The sequence below is a fragment of the Onychomys torridus genome, chromosome 8, assembly GCF_903995425.1.
Source record: "Onychomys torridus chromosome 8, mOncTor1.1, whole genome shotgun sequence".
Classification (NCBI taxonomy): Eukaryota; Metazoa; Chordata; class Mammalia; order Rodentia; family Cricetidae; genus Onychomys; species Onychomys torridus.
The window spans coordinates 73,697,962-73,721,091 of record NC_050450.1 but is presented as its reverse complement, the minus strand read 5'-3'; the positions used below and the strand labels follow the sequence as shown (position 1 = coordinate 73,721,091).

General features: G+C 41.6%; 1 protein-coding gene across 8 annotated transcripts in view; it reads right to left on the bottom strand.

Annotated features, from left to right (window-relative positions):
- Positions 1 to 23,130, bottom strand: part of Bcas3 (BCAS3 microtubule associated cell migration factor) — a 502,893-nt gene that overhangs the window by 307,593 nt on the left and 172,170 nt on the right. For all 8 annotated transcript variants that reach the window (XM_036195473.1, XM_036195472.1, XM_036195479.1 and 5 more), the window contains exon 16: positions 2,859 to 3,009. In XM_036195473.1, the coding sequence (XP_036051366.1) occupies positions 2,859 to 3,009 (151 nt within the window). The remainder of the gene's footprint in view (positions 1 to 2,858; positions 3,010 to 23,130) is intronic.

Genomic DNA, 23,130 nt, shown 5'->3' with positions numbered 1-23,130 from the left:
TGGAGTGACAAGTGGCTGTAAAAGCTGGGAATGCGGGTGCTAGGAACTGATCACACGTTCTCTGGAAGAGCAGCCAGTACTCTTAACCACCGAGCCATCTCTCCAGCCCCACAAATTTTTAAAAAGAAAAAAAAAAAAAAAAAAAAAAAAAGGAAAATTTATCAAAGTCCATAGAAGATCCAGATGCTGACAGCTTATACACCTGACACTGTCCTGGCAGAGGGTGGGAAAGAACAACAGTGTCATTAGGAAATTTTCAAACACAGAGAAAAGGAAATACACAACCCAACTAGATGCATATGTGCATAGAATTAAACTCTAACATCCTGTCTTCATGTATTTAACACGTCTGCACCAATCTCAAAGCTGTTTTAAGAAGCCTATGAGAGTAAGCCTATGAGCAGTAAGGCTCATTAAGGAAGTGAATGGCTAAGTTGCCTTTAGCCTACTGGCTATGTGTGGGTTAGGACTTCTGTTGGTCTTTTCTGTGTGGAACACACAGATTGCAAGCCCATCACCACTTTGAGATCTTTGGCAGCAGTTAACTCTGCAGCTCACACACGATTGAGCCTGTATGATAATGAGTATTCAGAGACGGGTAATGCCTGGTGGGGGTGGGGGTGGGGGTTGCTCACCAACCTAAGACAGAGCGCCTGTGTGGCCTGGGCAGGTGTCTCCATGCCCGGTAAGGTGACCAGCTGACGTCCCAGGCAACCTAAGTCAAAAGCTCATTTTTTAGTAAAAGGGGAGACCTGTAGGGCCCTGGCCCCTGTTTTGGGTAACTATTGCCTTGCTTGCTGACCTTGACCTTGATATTCTCCCTATGCTAATTCACTGCTGGGTTCCACCCTCCTGAATGCTTAAGGGAAGTTCCTTGTCTGTGTATCCTGCATATTGGGCGTTAACAGCTTAGATGCAAGATTATAAAACATTGGAAGCAAACTTTTGCCCTCCGGGGTTCTCCCATTGTGCTGTAAGCCTGTATTTAAGACCTCCACCCTCCTTCAATAAACGACATTCGGCATCCAAAAAAAAAAAAAAGAGATCGAATTTATAATCAACCTGATTTAAATAAAAATACTGGTTTTTCTCTGTCCCACAAAAAAGAGAGAGAGAGAGTGAGAGAGAGAGAGAGAGAGAGAGAAGCCTATGAGAGAAGGAGAGCTATTTTGTCTCTGTACTGGACACAATATGCCTGTGCTAATATCAAGAAATGGGCACTTCAGAAGCCAACACCTCTCCAGCGTGTTCTCGGGTCCCCAGGAAACGCATGTCCCATCTTCTCACACAGTCCCCTCGCTCTGAATGTACACTTCAACCACAGGGACACTTAAAGATGCTTTCACACAGACTCACGAAAGACAACATATTTAAGTACTTTATAAAATTTACAGTGCTGGAGTAAATAACAGACAATTACATTCAAGCCAACTCCAGCAAGTCAAAAAAAAAACCTTTACAATTTTGGTTCAAGACCATTTTTAACTCAGAAAATACACTAGTACAAAGTAGGAGGAAAAATCAACCAGTAATAAATCAAGGACAAATACCCTTCAAAATTCATAGCATTTTCAGTGAACATATCTTAAACTAACTGAAAAAGAAAGTAAACACACACGTTTCCACTGAACACAAAGAGCTACATTAAATGATATACACGTCAAGGAACGGCACAATAAACTGTGATTTGGGAAGTAGGTTTCCAGGATTTTTTTTCTTCTCTTATTCCCCTTAAGATGTTCTAAACTCAGCCTGCTTCTGTCAACAGGCCGAGGTTACACATAAACCCCAAGTCACCTAACTTGAGGGTTAATTTCGACATGACAGCTGAAATCATGAGAATCAAGTGGGAACCTTGAGTAATTTTTCCTGAGAAAAGTGACTTTTATATTAGCACAGTATCAACACAGTGGCCAGATAATTTAATCTATTTCCCCCCATGGGGGAGACCCTAAGGACTATTTGAGGCCAAGACAGGGCTTTCTCCAAACCATTTTAATATGGAATTTTAACATACAGTTTGTTCCATTTCTAATCCAATTAAATATTAGGATTGTACATTGAGAAAAAATAACTTGGCTATAGAAACTACTACAGAAGTACAAATTTCATAGTCCAAAATGGATGGTCATTATCACCATATAGTTGAATAGCTAATAATATCAGACATACAATAGTTTACTTACAGGTGCAAAATCCATTAGTTTATATTCCAAACAGGTAGAGAACTTTTTTAACATCTAAAATGAGCACCAAAAAGAATTCAAGATGAAGTCTCCAGAAATGTTAGGAGCCAATCTTGTAAAAAGCCTATGTCTTAGCACACTGGTTTCCTGCTATGTGTAATAGTTCATTATCCAGACAGTAACAGTAGATTAATAATGTAATAATGTAAACATGTTGGTATAATACATTCATACAAATAAGTGGGTGAATTTCATAAACTTATTAAAATACAATCCCATTTTAAAAAAACTTTTGTTAATATTTACATCTGTCAAAATGTGGGCATTGTGTTTAAATGCTAATCACGTTGGCAAGAGCCAAGAAAATCAAACTGTACAATCAGACAATGCCACAAAGCAGAAAGTGTGAGTGAGAGAAGAGGTCTGGTTTTTATTAGCCAATACTAGTTTTCACAACTTGTCACTGCTTTGTCCTATGGATGTGTGTACATGACTGTGTGAGCATGCTTGTGTGCGTTCTGAACTTGGTACTAACTTGGCTGCCTTTGGGTCTCATGTGGGCTGGAAATGAAGGACATAATCAAAAACACACAATGAGAAAAGCACATTCCATTTTCATAGACTCCACCCTCCAAAGCGGCTGTAGAAACGGCATCAAGCACCAGGCCTTACCCTGTTCGTTTGGTGATGGTCCCCAAGGTCATTGGCTGTTTGATTTGTGCAAGAGGCGTCACTACCATCAGGCTGGGAAGAGGGGAGAGTCGGGGATTGCCAGGGTTGTTGTTGGTGAAGTTATTGTAAGAGTCTTGGCTGTTCAGCTTCCCTACAAGAGAAAAGCAAACCATAGGTTTTCATTTAAGAAAATCAAGAGCTGGGGGAAACGACTCAGTGGGGCAAGGTACTTGTTCCAGTGCCCAACACATGCAAATAAATAAGATTATTTTATTTATTATTTACTTAGCTATTTCTTCCTTTCTTTGTATATGTTTTTCGAGACAGGGTTTCTCTATGTAGCTTTGCGCCTGTCCTGGATCTCACTCTGTAGGGCAGGCTGGCCTCCCACTCACAGACACCCACCTGTCTCTGTCTCCCGAGTGCTGGAATTAAAGGCGTGCGCCACCTACCACCCAGCTAAATAAGATATAAAATTTAAAGGAAATTTATGAACTATAAATGAAGTTCATAGGCACTGGAAGAAACTGACATTATCAGGTCATAGAAATGACAATGGTGACTATAGTTTTAGAGATTGCACGTGGGCTTTTTGCTTTTCACTTTCTATGTGTGCACGTGCACAGAGGTTCATGCATGGATGTGTACAGGAAAATGTCAATCAATGCCAGGCACCTTCCTCAATCACTCTTGACTTTAGTCTAAGATAGGGTCTTGGAATGAACCCAATTTGCTGAACCAGCTAAGACAAGCCAGTGAGCTCTAAGTGAGCCCCCAATACTGGAATTATCCATCTGTGCTGCAAGAGATGGATTTACATAAGTGCTAAAGAGCTGAACTCCGGTTTTCACACTTATGTATCAGCAATTTACCGGATCTCACAGCCCCCAGAATTCTATGTTTCTAAAGTAGTGTGGTTTTCTGCTCATCCTTAGCTGGACCACTGTTCTGACAAAAAAAAAAAAAAAAAAAAAAAGACAAAAAAAAATTACTATTGTACCTGTACTCTAAGAATTTCTAAAAGAACCTGCTTGGCCTTTTGATGGCTATTGATTCAAATCTTCTGAACAACATGAGAAGTGTGCATAGTTTTCCCTACCTAGGGAATCACACCTACAGATTCAATGAACTGTAAAACAAAAAATGCTGTTGGAGAAAGAATTGCAGAAAGTTCTAAACCCCAAGATTTGAGTTCATACTACATTGATATGAAGACATATCAATGGAGTAGTGTACAGACATGTCCTGTGGTGAAGACATAAAGACATGTCAATGGAGTAGTGTACAGACATGTCCTGTGTTAAAGACATGCCAATGGAGTAGTGTACAGACATGTCCTGTGTTAAAGACATGCCAATGGAGTAGTGTACAGACATGTCCTGTGTTAAAGACATGTCAATGGAGTAGTGTACAGACATGTCCTGTGGTGAAGACATGTCAATGGAGTAGTGTAGAGACATGTCCTGTGGTGAAGACATGTCAATGGAGTAGTGTACAGACATGTCCTGTGGTGAAGACATGTCAATGGAGTAGTGTAGAGACATGTCCTGTGGTGAAGACATGTCAATGGAGTAGTGTACAGACATGTCCTGTGGTGAAGACATGTCAATGGAGTAGTGTACAGACATGTCCTGTGGTGAAGACATGTCAACGGAGTAGTGTACAGACATCCTGTGGGAGGCTCCTAATGTTTTAGCGATTCTCTCTAGAACTGTAAGGCATGACCTTGTTTGTATATTGTGCAGTTAGGCCAAGAGGCCTATGGAGACTATATCAGTCCTCAAGCTTGCTATGGAGCTCTGAAAGAATGGCATCTTCTAAATCCTGTCAGGAAGATGATGACTTCCAAACAGGACACAGCTAATGCTGCTCCTCAGGGATACAGGTCTATCTGTTTCTATCACTGCCTGCAATTATCAAGTTAAGCTAAGGGAGGGCCGACAGGAAACTCGGGCATAACAATCTCTAACCCCCCAATACTAACATATTCCAATTTCATCAAAGCCAGTAGAAGTTATTCACGCCTACTGCTGGGATACAAAAGGTAGCAGTTACCATACACACAAAATGCCTTAGCTGGACAATTAACCAGACAATACTATATGTAGAAAACAGAGAACCCTATAGAAAAAAATGAAAGGAATAGAATAAAAAAGAAAAAAAAAACCTTTTAATTCTTGAGTCATTCAGAGTGACTTATATTCTCAAGGTCAATACAGACAATAGTTGACAATTCATTATCAGATGACTATGCTTGTATTGAGATGAGGAGCCAGCATTAATATGTCACAAGCTAATAAAGTCCAGGATCTGTGGATGTCACATACATTTGTCAGCTAGTGAGCATGGATCTGATGAGTGTCTCAGCCTAAGATAACATGCTGTGGGGGCTGGAATCCCTCTTTACCACAAAGCTGACAAGACACAGAATGATTCAGTGCTAACTGTCTAGAACTGAAGATAAGTACATGTGGGAACAATTATTTGGAAGGAGACCACATGGGAGGTAACCTAGTTAGATAAAGTGGGAGAGCAGGGAAACTCAAGGCCTGAAGGATAACATAAAGGAAAGGTGCGTGCAGGGATGCCACTGCAGGAGCAGAAGTCTCTACACACTACTGATGAGGTGTAACAAAGTGGGGAGATAAACTTATTTCCCTTTTAAGATCCCCAACAACCAACCAGTCAGTCTGCCTGCCTGCCTGCCTGCCTTTCTCCCTCTCTCCCTCCCTCCCAACACTGCATCCTAAGCTGGCCTCTAACCCTTGAATTGCAATTACAAGTGTGTCCTAAACTTCCACGCCTAGAAGGAACAGTACACACTAACACAAACTCTTCAGCAAGCAAACAAGGCAGATGTGGAGTTCACTGAACACTACTAATGAGGTATTTAAGCTGGGAATGTGCCTTAGTGGTAGAGCACATGCCTAGCACAGAACTCTAGAACGGGAAATAAAGCAAAGACAAATAAATAGTGAAAAAAAGACACAATGTAACTCACTGAGATGTTCCCAACGTGGTGCTTTCGCTGGCCACGACTCAACAGCTTCACTTTCTCCCTAGGATACAGGACCGCCACAGAACTGCACAGAAGGTACTAGAGACTCCTGAGCCTCCTTCTGCATTCTCAAGCACTGGCCAAGTGTCCGTAGTGGCCTCCCCTACTCTCTGTCTAAGCTGCAGCCTCAGTCTGTGACACAGTATCCAAGAGTGTGTAAAATAGGCTATGTAGACTTTACATTTGTATTTGTGTTAACAAGGCAGGCAGAGTGGTAGTATCTGTGTTACATAGTACTAGATCTGACAAGAAGTTTATAAACATAGCTGCCCTTTTTTTTTTTTTTTTTTTTTTGGTGGGTGGCAGTCCTGAAGATCACATACATGTCCACTAGGCAAGCAAGTACTCTACCACAGAGCTATAGCTGAGCCAAGCATAGCTTAAATGAAAGAGTAAATGTGTTCTACAGAGGCTCAGTAATTCTGCTTTATATAATAACCAAGTAAAATGCCTGAATTAGAAATCAGCACATTAACTAGAAAGCCTATTTATAATAGCTGTTAAAAATATCTCAGGGCTGGGGATGGAGATCAATTGGTAGAGTATTTGCCTAGCATTACACAAAGCCCTAAGTTTGATCCCAGTCAGCACATAAACCAGACAAGGTACACATGCCTATGATTCCAGCACTTGAAGGATCAGAAAGTTTAAAGCATTTCTTAGCTACATACTGAGTTCAAAAAAGCCTAGACTACATAACATTATCAGAAAACAGAAATGAAGACAGAAAGAGAGGGGGAATGGAGGATAGAGGGAGGAGGGAGGGAGAACAGGGAGCGAAAGAAAAAACATCAAGGAATAAATTTAGCTCAAGAGAAGAAAGATCTCTAAAAAACGAGAGCTACACTCTGGGAAGCAGTTCGGTGGTAGAACATTTGCCTGGGGTATACAATATGCTGGGTTTAATTCCCGATGCAGCAAACAAAGAAAAAAGAAAAAGAAAAAATGTTGAGAAAATAAATTTGGAAAGGAAACAAAAAATAACAAAAGGTATCTTATGCTTGTGGTTTAAAAAATTCAGTATCATTAAAATGTCCTGCTTCTCAAATAAAGTTGGATGCAATCCCTATCAAATACCTACGGCTTCTCAGAGCTAGGAATGAGAATTTAAATACCAAGGATTGAATCTCAAAAACTAAAGAATACCCAACAGCTTCTTAAGCAAAAACAACCAAATAGGAAGCAATGCATAAGCATGAGTGTGAAGAAGAGCAAGTCTTATATAGCCCCTGCATGACCACAAGTCAACTCACAACACCTGTAACTCTAGAGTCAAAGGATCTGACGCCTTCTCCTGGCCTCCATGGGCACCAGGTACATAATGGTACACAGACATATATGCAGAAAAAAATGTTCATACACATAAAATAATAAAACAAAAATAAGTAAAATTCTGCTTGCCCCTCCCCTTTAAATATGGATACGTTTTTATATCTTCATGGACTTGGGAGGTAGCTCTGTGTGGAACATGCTTGCCTTCAAAGATTGAAAACCACAGTTCAATCCCCAGAAACCATGGAAAAATTGGTGAGTGTAATGGCAGGGACTTGTAATCTCAGCATGGGAAAAGCAGAGGCAATAAGATTCCTAGAGCACAGTGTCATTTGAACCTAACTGGAGAGTTCTAGGTCAACAGAGACACTGTCTCAAAGGAGGTGTGTTGTGTTCCTTTGGATAACCAATGCCCCTCCATATGTGCATAGATGCAAATGAATAAAATTTAAACTAGAAAAAAAAAAAAAAAAGCAACACTCATATATGCTAACAAATGAATGGACAAGGATGAGGTGATCTAGTGACCCTGGTAGTCTTCAACAGGAAAGGCCCACTGCACAGGTGGAGAAGCCAAGTGTTAGGTAAAGGGAATCCCAGACAGGAAATGACTATGGTCACAGGTGTGGTGATGAGATTTAATGACTGAGACTGCAGAGAAGACACTAACAACACAGTCTGGAGCTGACTGGGGTCACACCCTGTGCTCAGTCCTGACCAGGGAGTCAGGAGACTTTCAGTGTATTCATCACATGGTGGTGGAGGAAGGGAGGAAAATGAAGAGATGATGGGAAAAACACATCCCAAGTGACAGCTGAGAAACAGCTCAGAGACAAAGAGAAGGAGTTACTGTGATTGTTATAAAGGACAACTTAAAAAAGGAAGATGAATCACATAAATTTTGCACATATAGGAGTTTGCAAAGGATAAAAAGAACGATGAATGAATGATAATCAGGGGTTAGCCAAAACGAGGGAGAGCCAAACAAGAAACTTCAGTAGCAGACACAGTGATCTACAGTTCAAAAAGCATTTGCCAAAATAATTCAATCTACTTTCGAGAAGAGGGGGGTGGATCCGCACAACAGAACAGAAAAAATGTTTTGGAGGAATCTCCAAATACTTGAGAAAAGTGCTTCAAATTTGGTAGCACAAGGCAAAAAAAAAAAAAAAACCTCAGCAGCTGAAAGGATGTGGCTGGAGTTCCCAGCCAACGTGACTGTGTAATGAAACTTTGTCTGGAGTAAAAGGGAGCAGATAGAGAAGGCAGTGACAGAGTCCACGGACTGCTAGCCTGCTCAGACTTGGATTTCTACCCTGCGAATCTGGACAAGGAGCCTCAACTTGGTACCTTTAGGAACATGTATCTCTGAGGTTCACCAAGGCTAGTTTCCTGTACAGCTGTGCCTCACTGTGCTACAGTGAGGTTCAACACAAAGAAGCTGTCTGCTTGCTGTCTGTGGACTTGGATTCAGTCTACCCTAACCTTTGGTTGTGCCAACTCTCGGGAATAGTTTAGAAAAAGGGAAAAGTAGAGAAATCCAAGAAGATGGCCCCTGCATGAATGTGTCACAACAATACAGCTCCCTTCTGTACCTTGCTTTTCATTGTCACCTGAGTGGAATGGACGGAACAGACACTGTCTACTTGCAGCTTTAGCGAGAGGCTTCCTGTAACATCTATAAAACATTTCACACACATGACTGTACTTTGGAATGCAGCTGACACAGACCTGCAAGTGACCAATGCCCCGACAATGGCTGTTCTCACGGCACTTCCGACACAACCAGACAGAGGAAGTCCCAGAGATCTCATGAGAAAGCTAGCTCTTCTAAGACTCTCAGCCCAGTTTTCCAGGCTTAGTCTATATAGATAAACTTGCATTAGCCTTCAGGCTTTGGGTCTTTATCCAAATCCACCAGAGCTTTGATCCCTTCCAGGGTGACCCGACTCCATCTAGATGGGCTTCTCATGGTGTGTGTGTTGGGGGGGGGGGGGGGTTCCAAATTGCAGTAAGATGGTTTCTCGATAAATTAAAGCAGAAATTCTATTTTAGAACAGAATATCATGTAAAAGTAAGAATTCTAAAAAAAAAAAAAAAAAAGTCTCTTTATGCAGAAAACTCTGATTCTTTGGTTCGGTCTGTTTTCAGTTGTGTTTGCTGTCATTGGTTTTACTGTTACAGTGTGAACTGAAACAGAATAGCTGGCTTCAGGGCCAGACCTCGGACTCTCTGTGCTGATCCCTCTCTGAAAGGGAATGACCTCACATGGTCCTTTGCGGCTCCTGCCACCTGCACACAAAGAATGGGATGCTGGACCCCGGCGAACTAGGCACCATCCATTCTTCAAAATGCAACCCAGATAGCATTTCCCCAAACATTTTATACTACAAAAACTCAGCGGCAAACAGATTAAATTGAGGATGAAAACAGAAAGAGGGGAAAGAAAAAAAAAGTGGGCTTTGAGACTGCTCTGGAGAAGTGGTAGGCCAGGTCAGGTTTGCAAAGAGTCATATTCCCAAACCAGTCATCATTAACGGACTCACTTCCACAGGAAAGAAAAAAAAGCCAAGAGTCTGAAAACTCCGGACAAAAGAAATCCCTGCAGACAAAGTAAAAACAAATTAAAAGACCCATTATAAAACACAGATGCTACAAGGAAAATAAACTTTCCAAGATTTACTGGGCTTTGACAAACCAGGACATTTGTGGAAAAGCCATCAGCAGCAACTCCCAGGTAATGTGGAGGAAGCCCGGCTCCTTTCTGGTTTATCTTTACCCCTGTGCAGAAGCTGCCAGGACTGGATTCCCAGCTTCTGGATGCAGGGATGTGAGAACATGTGGACCTGGCCAACTGCCAAGCACGAGACATTTCTAAGGGAAGCAAGAGCCTGGAACTGCTGAGCACTTCACATTCTGCTGAATGCTACTACCTGCAGCACACGGTGTGCATGGCTTCTTCCAGGCAAGTGAGAAGAAAAGAATGAACGAATAAGCGAGCATTCCTCCACCCACGATTCTCTTTACTGCTCTGGCACACTGTGAAGCAAGGAAAAGCAAGCCACAAAATGACGCTCAGCAGTCACAGCTCAGAAATCACCTGCAAGGGAGCTGCCTAGTGAGAGACACAAAAGGTTCTGTTACTGGTTCACACAGTGGTTCCCAACTTTCCTAATGCTGTGACTCTTTAATAAGATGTCCTCCAATCATAAAGTTATCTCATTGCTGTTCATAGCTGTAATTTTGCTACTTTTATGAATCATACAGTAAATATCTGATATGAAGGAAATCCGATATGTGACCCACTGGGAAGCATGAGCTACAGGTAGTCACGAGTGGGAGCTAGGACAAGATTCCTTAAGAAGGAAAACTGTGAGAAAGAAAACAGACAAGGTGGTGTTAGGAGGCGAGTCTTTGGTTGTCACTAGGGATCTGGGGACAAACAGGCACACAAATGTTAAGATTCATTTACAACAACAAATTAGTGTGCCCGCGGGACAGCACAGTTAGGTCTCAGTATTCTGGGTTTTTCTGTGTGCTTTGAAACAGGCATGAGGCAGCCTGCTTACCAGGGCTCACTAGCGACACAGTCCATGCATGCCTATCTCCACACACTAAAGGAATCTGTCAGGGTTCAGGGGCTCTGCCTCTCACCCCCTCAAGGTCCCAGGTCTGCTACTAGTGAGCAACTGCATGTATTTGGAAATTAAAATAACAAAGACACCCTCAAATCCAAACTCAACGTGGGTTCATGGCATTCTACAAAAGGCTAACCTATAGAAATGCCCTTCCCCCAAATATTTCCATGATCTCCATCCTCCTACAACACTTCCCTACTCTAAGAGGTCCTACAGACGTCCTCCCGCCTACCCATTTCAAAGGAAAGCTGGTTAAGGGGTTCTCGGCAGCCTGTGTGAGTGTGGATTTTTATTCCACACAAAATCAAACCTTTCAAGCCTGCTTTTAATATTCCGTCACAGATTTGATGGGTAGAAAACAGCAAATTTTACCAAAGAGTTTTAAGTTAATTTTGAAGTTGAAAAGCTGACTTCTTGATTCTGTCAGAGTACAATGGTAGCTTGTTCTAAAACAATCACTGGACATTCAGCTCTGCAAAGCTAAAAACCCTACTTAGCTATTTCTTGTGGTCTAATTTAACATGAAAGCTTCCTCGACCAACTCTCAACCATTATTTAATCAAAACCAAATAAAATCCTTTAAAGACATGTATTTTTTTTTTTTTAAAGTATCCGGTGCAAACAGGAATTTCTAGCATATGGGTTGCTTTTGGTCGGAATGGGAGTGTCTGTCGCTCCCTCCACCCCTCCCTAACCCCAAAACTCCTCCTCCTCCTCCTTTCCCTTTGCTATAGGAGAATGACAAGCTTCCCAGCTGCAGTCCAGGACTCTCACCCTCCTTTGTGACCTTTTCTCAGGCATGTTCCAGTATAATCTGCAATCTACTCACAGTAGGAAAAGGAAAGACCAGCACCCTGGTGAGAAACAGTGCCTTCTGACCCACATACCAGGCGGGGCGGGGCTGAGGAGCCTAGCAGAGATGAGGAGAGACTGAGCTCTGGACAGACATGGAGACATGCACACAGATTATCAAACAGTTATGCCAACTTAAACAGAAACAAAATATCCAAGGACCAACTCAACTGCATTTGTTATTGCCTACGAGTTCTTGTGGAGCCAAGAGATGGTAAAACATTGCAAAATTTTATGAAATCAAGCAGAAACATTTGTTGCTATTTTTAAGGAAACTCTTTATAGTTCCACAGTCATGACTACAGGTACTTTGGGGAAAAACAACCCAAGTTTTTCAAGGAGGAGACAGAAGTTATTGGTGACACTCTGCTACTACATACACAATGGTCCCAGAACGTACCCACTGGTGCTCTCCAGGATCAAGGAAAATTAAAAGTATACTATTATATTTATACATAACATGTTTATACAATTGTGTAAACAATTCAACAAGAAAGTCTCTGGAAGTTCCTTCCTGAGTCTCTGTATATTCCTCACTCTTAAAGTACTGCATGCTACTTACTGCACTGTGTAAATGCAAACACTTCCTTAAAGCTAAAACAGACCAGGTGGATTGGGAAGCATGATGTAAGAGTAAAACCTAAGAATAAATGGTCACTACAACAACTGCAAACACCGTAAGTACAGTTTTCTCCAAAAGGGCTAGAATGGGATGGGGCAAAAAAACCAAAACCCACGCAGGTAGGAAGAAGGCTAAAAGGAGCTGGGAAAGAGAGCTGGAATGGTTACAAGGTGCGAAACACAGAGAGGAAAGGAGCACAAGAGAAAAAGGTGATCGATCCTACTGAAACGTTTAACTGCCTAAAAAGGAAGTGACTTAGTCATGCTCACACAATCAGACCAATTTACAAACTCAATGAATAAAAACTACGGGAAGCTCATCACTTCAGTTTATTATCTCAGAGCATTCCAAGATTTTAGAGGCAAAAAAATGTATTAGGAGCTAGTGTTTTTAATACTGGCACAATTTACAAATTCTAACTCATTTTTTAACATTAACATAACTACGACACTCATTCAACAGAGGTTGAAAACCTAAAAGATGACCTATGTTTATATGGATACATATGCACAAAATGAGACAGGCGGATCCATCCTCTACATACTATTGGCAATACATTCTCTAGACACTATGCAAAATCTTCATACAAATAGAAAACTATGAGAAAAGACTCCGAGCCTTTTATCCTAAGATTCAAATTCCTGGCCCCAAATAGTAGCTCAAACTTCTAATTCCAGCACTTGTGAGGCTGAGGCAGAATTGCCTTGAAACTGAAGCAAACAAAGCCAGTACCAGGCCAGCCAGGGCTACATAGCAATGACCCATCTCAAAACAAAGAAACAAGCTCCTTACACATTTCCTCCAAGCACCACAGAACTCGGCACCCCTCTGAAGCAAGCTCAGATCCATCCTAGAACAAAGTACGAAGAGATCAGCACATCTGATCCTAGTGAAAAACTCCAAAATCAAATCACCAGATCCGAACATCCCTGTAACCCAACATGGGGGGGGTAAGGTGAGCACCCCAAACCTAACACCTCAGGTGCCTAGACCAAGAATACTGCACACCTGCTCCACATCTTTCTCTCACAATTAGTCTGTACCATAGGACAGAAGAAACAGAGTTATCAAACATTACATTGTTTACACCGCTACACACACAATGGAAAAGTATCAAGAGTTCATTCAGAAAAAAACACTCTGAAATAGAAGGAAATACTGAATTACCTGCAAATCTTCTTTTTCTTTATGTAGTTAGCTAGTTAGTTTTTTTGTTTGTTTTGTTTTGTTTTTTTAAACTGGGAAACATTTTTCCCAGTATGACCTGGAGTGTATGAAAATCCTCCATTCTCAATTACCCAAGTTCAGAAACGACAGGATGTGCCACCACATAACCTTTAAAAAAGGTATTGACAACGCATAGAAAACTAAAAAAACAAAACTCAAAGAATGGGCAGAACTTTTCTAAACCATTCAGTTTGATGAACAATTAAATATTCAAACCAAAGCTGGGCGGTGGTGGTGCACGCCTTTAATCCCAGCACTTGGGAGGCAGAGGCAGGCGGATCTCTGTGAGTTTGAGCGAGTTCCAGGACAGGAGCAAAGCTACACAGAGAAACCCTGTCTCAGGGGGAAAATTTTTTTTCAAATAAAAAGTTTTGCATAATCCTAGCACTCAGGAGGTAGAGACAGGATCATCAAGAAATCAAGGTCCCCCTTGGCTACAAAGAAAGTTGAAGGCCAGCCTGAGCTACAGGACTCTTTCTTTAAAAAGAAAAAAAAAGAAGAAAAAAAAAAACAGTAAATAACTATTAAAATCATGCTGAGTAACAAACATGGCCACAAAATGTAAATAATTTTTGTAATAGTAAAAAAAGAAAGAAAGAAAGAAAGATGAAATGGTGGCCGATCTTCTCACAGCCCCTAGTTCCCACTATTCTCTGGCCCTTCACCCTCCCCCAAACTAACGGAAGCCTTCCTTCTTATTACCCATGACTGTTAGGAATATTTTCTGGCTCTATTTCAGCATCATGACTCAGGTCATGAGAAGTGTCAAAGATGCATTTCCTTCAGATGGGAAAGAGCACCAGATCTCAACAGTACACAAAGACTGCCATGTGGTGTGAAAGGGCCACATCAGCAGTTTTTGACAAAAGGAAGATAAACCCATTAACACTCATATATATTTTCAATTCTAGCTTGGAAACAGGTGCTTACATACACCAGTTAAGAAAAAACAGGAAACTAATGCTCAACTTTTGCTCCCTAAATAACCAACAATTCCTGAAATCAAACTGCTAACAACAACAACAACAACAAAAAAAAATTAAATTAAGGACATTGTACATCAAAACCCTTTATATAGAAAATCCTTGAACATTAAAAGTACAAGATGTAACCAGGTGGGGGTGGCACATGTCTTTAATCTCAGGACTCAGTAGGCAATGGCAGGCGGATCTCTGTGAGTTCAAGGCCAGTCTGGTCTACAGAGCGAGTTCCAGGACAGGCTCCAAAATTTTAGGATAGCCAAGGCTACTCAGAGAAACCCTGTCTCAAAAAAAAAAAAAAAAAAAAAAAGCAGAAGAAGAGAAGGAGGAGGAGGAGGAGGAGGAGGAGGAGGAGGAGGAGGAGGAGGAGAAGAAGAAGAAGAAGAAGAAGAAGAAGAAGAAGAAGAAGAAGAAGAAGAAGAAGAAGAAGAAGAAGAAGGAGAAATAATGCTGCACAGGAGTGGTTCCATGGACTCAGCACAGATGAGAGGGGGTGACCCCTCCTCTCCCTTGGAGTCTCTACTGTGAAGTCCTGGATCACTGCAGGAACACCATATTCATACATCTGCTCTGACACCTGATCTTTTTCCATATCTATGTTGTTGGTTTTTTTGTTTTTAATACAAGGTGACCGTTTCAATCCATGCCACGTCTACATGAGAGATGTGTACACATTCACTAGCCGAGAAGATCTGGACACTGACCACGAGAGCCTGACTTTTCTGCAGTCACCACGAACACCCATGCACACAGAATTCCTCTGTCCACTTGAAATACTTCTCTCTGGTGTCTCTTTGTGGCTTGAAAATGCTCACCTGCACAAACACTTGAACCAAAGTGAGTATCTCTTTTAACGAACCTGAAATCCCTTTCCTTTTCTCAGCCCACTGCCAGTTCACACATCATCCACCTTGGTGGGATTCAGGGACCAGCCTAGCTTCCTATTCTCAGTATATATAACCCTGGCACAGCATGACCTCACTCTTTTTTTCTTGTCTTTTATTTCTTAACTGTTTTATAAATGAAAGTTATCAACAACCGATTTCCAGTTCCTGATCAGATAATCAAAACCTCAAAACCACTCTGTCTCCTACCCTCAAGTCCTTTGCAATCTGCTCACTCAGGGTCTCAGTACCAACAGCACTACAGAGTGTCTATCTTAAGAAGCATGCCCACTCTCGTTTCTGTCTCTACTTTCTTCAAGACCAAATACTGGAGAATGTTTTTCCAAACTTCCTTCTCATAAGTACAAAAACCCCCAAACATTCATGCCTCCTCAAATATGAACTATTGATGTAACATTATGAGACTTTTTGACATAAAGAACTAAAACTTCCATCTCCGTGATTCCCAGAAATATTCCTAGAGCAACAGAATCAGAACAGAATTCTTACTTACTCATCCTCTTCATAAAGCAAATAATACTCCAAACCTTTTTCATTATTCTGAGCACTTGATGGAAATATTTTACCTCCTGCGATTATCAAAATCAACTTCAGAATTTGTAATCTTCACCTCCTCAGTGTGCCCAGAATGGAAGACAGAATGATCCCTTTACCGGGAAGATGATTAATTTTGTTTATATTGACTTTTACTTCACATGTATGGGAGTTTGCCTGCATATATGTATGCATACCACCTGCAGGTACAAGAGCATCATATTTCTTGGAATTAGAGTTACAGATAATTGTGAGTCTACATGTAGGTACTGGGAATTGAACCCAGGTCCTCTGGAAGATCAGACAATGCTCAGAACCATTAAGTTGGGGGAGGGGCGCTGCAAAGATGGTTCAGTGGTCAAGAAAATTAAACAATAAAATAAGAGCAAATTAGTAATATAACTAAAGACTGAAACAGTATTTATCATGCAGTGGTCAGTCAAGGATTCCAGGACACTGGAGTCAGTATTTGGTTTAATCACAGCAATGAGGTCCAGGCACCAGACGTTCCAAATATGTACAGTTTAATTACAATGTACAGTCAGGACTGAGAAAGAAGGATAAACAACAACAAAGAGAAGAAGGAAGGGTCTGGGGAGATGACTCAGTGCAGTGGTTAAGAGCACTGGCTGCTTTTCCAGAAGTTCAATCCCCAGCAGCCACATGGCAGCTCACAACGGTCTATAACTCCAGTTCCAGAGAATTGGACACCTTCATACAGACATACATGCAGGCAAAACACCGATGCACATGAAGTAAGAGTAAACATTAAAAGAAAGGGAAGAAAAGAAGGAAGAATGAAATAATGGAAAAAACACCACTAAAAAACAAAATAAAAAATAAAAGCTCGGAAGACATTAATTATCTCTAAAAGATAATTACATAAACTAAGAAAAAGAACTGATAATAAAAGCAACGTTCAAAGGACATTGTCTTAAGGACACTGTGGAATGAGGATGAACTAGAACCCTGAAGGTGGCCTGGGGAATCCCTCACAACTACCAGAAGAAAGACAAAAGTTCAGACAGGGGTGTGGGGCCAAGGCGGGAGATTCAAGATTCCTCTCACAGAGTTTCCAGAAACCAGTGGAGAAAAAATTATGAGGCGTTGAAAAGAAGAGCCCCCCCCCCCCTCGGGGGATGACACGGAGCAGCCAGGGAAGGTCAGGCCCAATCAATGTTAAGAGAAAATAAGGAATTAACAGCTCTAAGAGCGCCTAAGCCATGGGATCCAGTCCTTGTAAACAGGCATCAAAAAGCAAGCGCAGGTACTCCAGGAGGACTGGGGACACGCTGACACTGCTTCTGAAAATAACAGAACTAAAAATGTGTCTCCATAGAACTGTGAGGTTCTGCGCATAGGAACTGAAGATCTACACACGGTACTCAAAGGAATGTAAGTGGATAGTGACACATTTCCTGAGTTCAATTCCCTATGAATACGGTGGGGAATAAACCACAGAAAACACAATAAAACCAAGAGGGGCTGATGTCAGAACTGACAGGGCAGCTGCTCCTGGAGTACCCAAGTTCAAGCCTTGATTACAGTAACTGAAAAGCTGAGAAAAGATTGCCCTCTAGAGGCATATCTCATTAACCATTTAATGATAAAATTGTAAACTTTATGATTTGCCAATGCAAATTGGCATTGTATTCATAAGTAGAAAAAAAGCAAAACAAAAAACTGTATTAGCCTCAAATGCTAATTATGTTAATTTCAGCGCTTATTTTATGTTTCCTGGTGGCATTTATTTTAAGAGTTTATCTAAAAAACAAAAGATTACAGTACTTAAATTAAATTTTATTTTATTTTTAAAAACGTTTTAGTGTACACAGCACAGTACTTTGACAGCACAGCTAACAGCTGTGTATTATCTAGAACTTCGGAGGGTTTTAACGGCTTACCTTATTTTCCTCACACATGGCACTTCCAATACCCCTTTTTGCTAGCGTGCCTCTGTCCCTGAGTAAATGCATGTGTATGAGCTTGTGTGTATGTGTGTGTGTGTGTGTGTGTGTGTGTGTGTGTGTGCGCGCGCGCGCATGAGTACATGTCAGTTTATCCGCACACACCTATACATGGATGCAAAGTTCCATCTGGTTATTGCTCTATTGTCCCTCACCTCATTTTTCGAGGCAGGGTCTCTCACTGAACCTGGAGCTTTGCAGACTCCAGACCGGCTAGCCAGCTAGCATGTTCCACAGATCCTCTGGTCTCTGCCTCCCAAGGGCTGGAATTACAGGTGAGTGCTGGGGGATGAACTCAGATTCCTGTGTTTACGTAGGAAACACTTTACACACTGCGCCATCTTCCCAGGCACTATGCGTCCCTCTCTTAATGTTTGGTGAACCTCAAGCTGCCGTAAAGAATATGAGCTATAAAGAAGAGCTACTCTCTTGGACAGTTTTTTCAATTGCTAATATTTTTGTTTGTTTTTGAGATGGGGTCTCACACTATAGCATAGGCTAGTCCCAAATTCATGACCATCCTCCTGCCTCAGACTCCGGAGTAATAGGACTATAGGCTTGAGTCAGTACACCTTGCTTCCTACGTGGTTTTTAAATTAGACATCTTGCTGTCAGGAAGGGCTTATCCTTTTCCAAACATTTTCATAAAGAGCTCATCTGCTCTGCACAATGACTGAAAATATTTAAAATGTGGGTGATGTTGGTGTATAGTGAATGTCAAAATGAGCATAATGTTATGCCAACATTTCCAGAGGATGACTCGGGAGCCAGGAAAACATTCAGTTTTTAAAACAACAGATTAGAAACAAGGCTGCATCGACCTCAGGCAACAGACTACATAGAATGAGCAAAACCCCAGGTGCTAAGAGACCTCAAGGAGGACTCTTCCCATACAATGTGTTTGTACCATTTATATACCCTGTGTCAGATGAGGCATGAAATTTAAAGCAGAACTACAGTGCACATGATTGATTTTTCTTGGCAAAAATTAAAACACTCATGGAAACTTCAGTCCACAAGTAAACAGTGATGTACTGGTGCTGACTCTCTGAGGAGGTGAAGCTATGCAAGGCGGAGCTGTGTGGCTGCTTTGTATTTACAATGTGATGCGGTCTGTATCAAGAAAACTCCCTATCAACCAAAGTAAATAATTACAATAAGCCATCAAATGAAGGCTATAAACAGTCTCTGAGCAGTAAGACATGAACACCACACACAGATGCTAGAAGGGAAGAGATGCTGCTGGACTTGTAACCCTTTTGCTGAAACACAGCGGCGGCAGCTCTGAAATGAGAGGCCACCTTCAAAGCCCTCCGTTCAGGGGTTGGGAGGGAGCAGAATATGGAATTCAGTTGCCAGAAGCTGCAGCTCAACCACAACTCCTTCCCTAGACCAAGAGGGTTAGAGAGAAAGACGCTGGGTTAAGGGACATGGGGCAGTCTCAGAACTTGGGAGTGGAGGCCGGAAGGGGGATCAGAGATTCAAGGCTAGCTTTAGCTACATAGTGAGGCCAGCCTGGGCTATTTGAGAGGAGCCCCTCCTCCAGGGTGGGCTCAGGCAGGCGGGTGGACAGGCAGGAGATCAGTCAGTCCCTAAAAGTCTCATGCCAGGGTGTCCACTATATTCTTAAACATAAAAGGAAAACCTATTTCAAATTAAAGAACTGGTAAAAGCAAATAGAGCCAGTGGGATAGATGATGCCAAGTCTGCCTCCTCCCCTGAGGCCAATCCAAGGACCTACATAAAGGGAGAGCACAAACCCTGAGGCTGTCAGGAACGAACACGAACACACACACACACACACACACACACACACACACACACACACACACACCCCAAACTATTTAACTCAGGTGAGGAACCAAGAGTACCACTTTCAATTGTGGATTGGTATCATCTCCCATTTCAGAAATAGTCACAAGTTAATGTCCACACTGAAAGCAATTTAAAGCCTATATAAAGTAAGTTTGAATTTTTATTTCATTTAATAATATTCATTGAACTATTTACTTAATTTTTTTAAAAGAACGAGAAAAGAATCAATCCTACACATTGCCAATAAGCAGCAGCAAGAGCTAAGTGACAGTGGTTGATTTTTACTGAGTGTTTCATATGTGCCAAGAACCGTTCACAGCGCTGCGATTTTCATGGTGATCCCGCAAGCCTGGGAATATTATTATCCCTGTTTGATAGGTAAAAAATTGGGTCTCAGTAGCCAGAGCAAGCAGTTTGCCCGAGATTACAGGTGGGAATCATGGGAAGTGATCCTACAGAGTCTGACCACAGGTCCTCTGTTATCTCAACATACAGCTCATGAAACCATCAGCAAGGCCCTGGGTTTGACCTCAGCATCACAAAAATAAATAAATAAATAAATAGATAGATAGATAGATAGATAGATTAATTAATTTTTTAAAAAAAGACTGAATCTGAGGCAAGTCAGTGCAGTTCAGAGGTTGAAGGTCAGGTCAGGTCTGTGTGACTCCAGGAGGTAAGAGGAGGGCGACTCCAGCTGCAGCAGGACAGACAGACAGTGAGGCCTGAGGCAAGGCTGCTTCCTGACTTTGTAAATGGTGACCCCAGAAGACTGCATCCTTCTTTGGCCTTTCTCACTCAGCCCCACTGACCTTCACCCATCCTCAGAACCCACATCTATGAGAAACAAATGCAGTCTCCCACGTTGGTCCCTAACTTCCTCCCACTATCTTACCTTCCAGAAAACAAACAAAAACCCACCCAATCAGTATCTGATGGTGCCAATTTTCTCTTCTGACTAAATCCCCTCCCAGCCTGTTCTAATCAGTCTCTGACCATCAGTTTCTACCTGCACTACCCACTTGCTGAAACCAAACACAATCATTACCTCTCTCCTGGCCACTTCCTGGATATGGTTTTCTATTTCCTGTCACTTGCTGGTGACTTCCAGGATGACATCTCTTACCCACAATCACTCTCAGCAGGAGTTCCTCTCTTGCACGTGTTTCCAGCTGCACCCACACCTTCTCATCACTATCCCGATACAAACTCGTCACCTTCCAGCAATTCCAGAACCACATAAGAACCATGCTAAGAACATGAGACATCGTATCAGCGTCCAGATACACACATGTAATCCCATCATGCTAGCCAGGGCTATACAGTGAGACCCTGTCTCTAAGGAGGTGAAAAAGGACAGGGTAAGTGACAAAGCAGGGAAAGGAGGAAAAAGGGATAGATGAGAGAAAACGAGTGGGAAAATGAGAGAGCCTAAACTTAACATATCCCAAACTTTCCATCCTGTTTTTATCCCCAAACCTGCTGATGCACAATGTTTCTATCGCAATTGATAACAACCCCAATTCTTCTAGCTTTTCGAACCAAAACCATTGCTAGTCACCATGACTCAACCATTCTTTCCTACTGGACATAAAATGTAAGCAGAAAAAAAAAAAAGTTCAGATGGTTCTACCATAACAACAGCGTTGAAGCAGGCTGTGGTGGCTTACACCTATAATCCAGCAATGGAGAGGTTGATGTCAGAAGATTGCCATGAAAATGAGAGAACAATGGGTTAATAAAAGCAAGCTCTAGGTTGGCCTGGGTTGAGGAGAGACTCTGTGACACGTAAACACGTGTACGCACAAATATGAACACACAGAAACACACATACACTCAGAAAGTCTACATACCTCTAACAAACCCGTACTGACAACCTACTTCAAACTCTGTCGTCCTCTGTTGCTGGCCCTTGTCAACACTCCCTCACTGCTTCTCTAGGTTTCTACCTTTGCCCACCCCCCCTCAGACTGTGCCTTTTCCATACAAATTTCCACTCAGAGCAACCAAAGCACAGTCTTCAAAGCCCACCACAGGTCCCCATGTCCCTCCAAGTCAAAGTCAGAGCAGGAGCCATTGAGCACATCACTATTCTATGGGCAGCTGTGCCATCTGCTCCCGTCTGCCTAAGTTTGCCCTCATAACCATCAGGTCTTTGCTCAGTTACCACCGCAGCAACATCCACAAACAGGATGGTGAGTTAAAGTGGAAATCCTTTCTAGGCACTCCCTAATTTCTTCAATTCTTTTGCAACTGGGTCTCACTTTACAGCCCCGCCTCTGCCTCCAGAGTACCAGGATTAAAGGTATGCAACACCACTCCCTGAATTCCCTCCCATTCTTTGAATCTGTCCTAGTTGCAAGAACACAGACATATTCCACTTTGCTCACCAAACGTCTGTTTTGCTGACTCAACACACATATTTAAAAAAAAAAAAATTAATTCACAGTGGCTGAGTAAGTGATCATCTTACATGTGTCAAATTGAAAAGTAATGTTACCATGAATAAAAATATCTCCATTCTGGCAAGTTATGATTTAAATCTAAATTGATTTTTATGCATGTATAAAAATGCCATAATGCAACTGTTTATGCTAACTTAAAAACTAATCTAGAAAAATAACAAAATGCACTGTTTCTCTTGGAATAACTTCTAAACATGTTGTATGTCTTTGATATTTTACCAACTGGTACACAGGAGCCAAAAGAACAAGTGAAAACAAAAAGATTTTTCCCAGCTTTGAGGTCAGTAAGAGATACTGGTATGTAACTAAGTAATGACTATATTCAAATAAGAGCAATAATGATGCTTACACCTAAAACAGCATAAAGGAAATGCTTAAGAAGTTTTAGGGGACTAGTTTAATTAACAAGCAGCAAAGCTGTAAAGATAACTCCAGGTAAAGAAACACGAAACAAGACCAAAAGGGAACACAGGAGGGTACTCAGAATGGGCAGAAATCTTGGTGTAAGATGGAGCTTAGATGGGACATTCTCCACCCTAAGCCACTAACAGCTTGGTGAGGCACACAATTTTCACCAGAAAGTTATGAGAGCATATTGTGGTTAATGACGGAAATGGTTTCATTAGCTTTTTCCAAATAAGGCTAGAGGTAACTGAAATGGAGAGGGAAGAAATAATTATCAGAGATCCATCATTGTTCCTGCATGAAAAACTACCTGCAAATCTAGAAAAGGCCATGTACTCTGAGAAGAATGCATATTCGTTATAAATAAATGCATATGCTTACTAAGAAAAATGATGCTATAGTAAAAGTCTTATTTTTTTTAATGTGGTGGCATAGTGATAACATGAAATCATATTAAAGTCACACTACAGTCAAACGCAATTTCAAAGTAGAGTAGGCACAGACAGTATCTGAAGAAATAATAATTGAATAT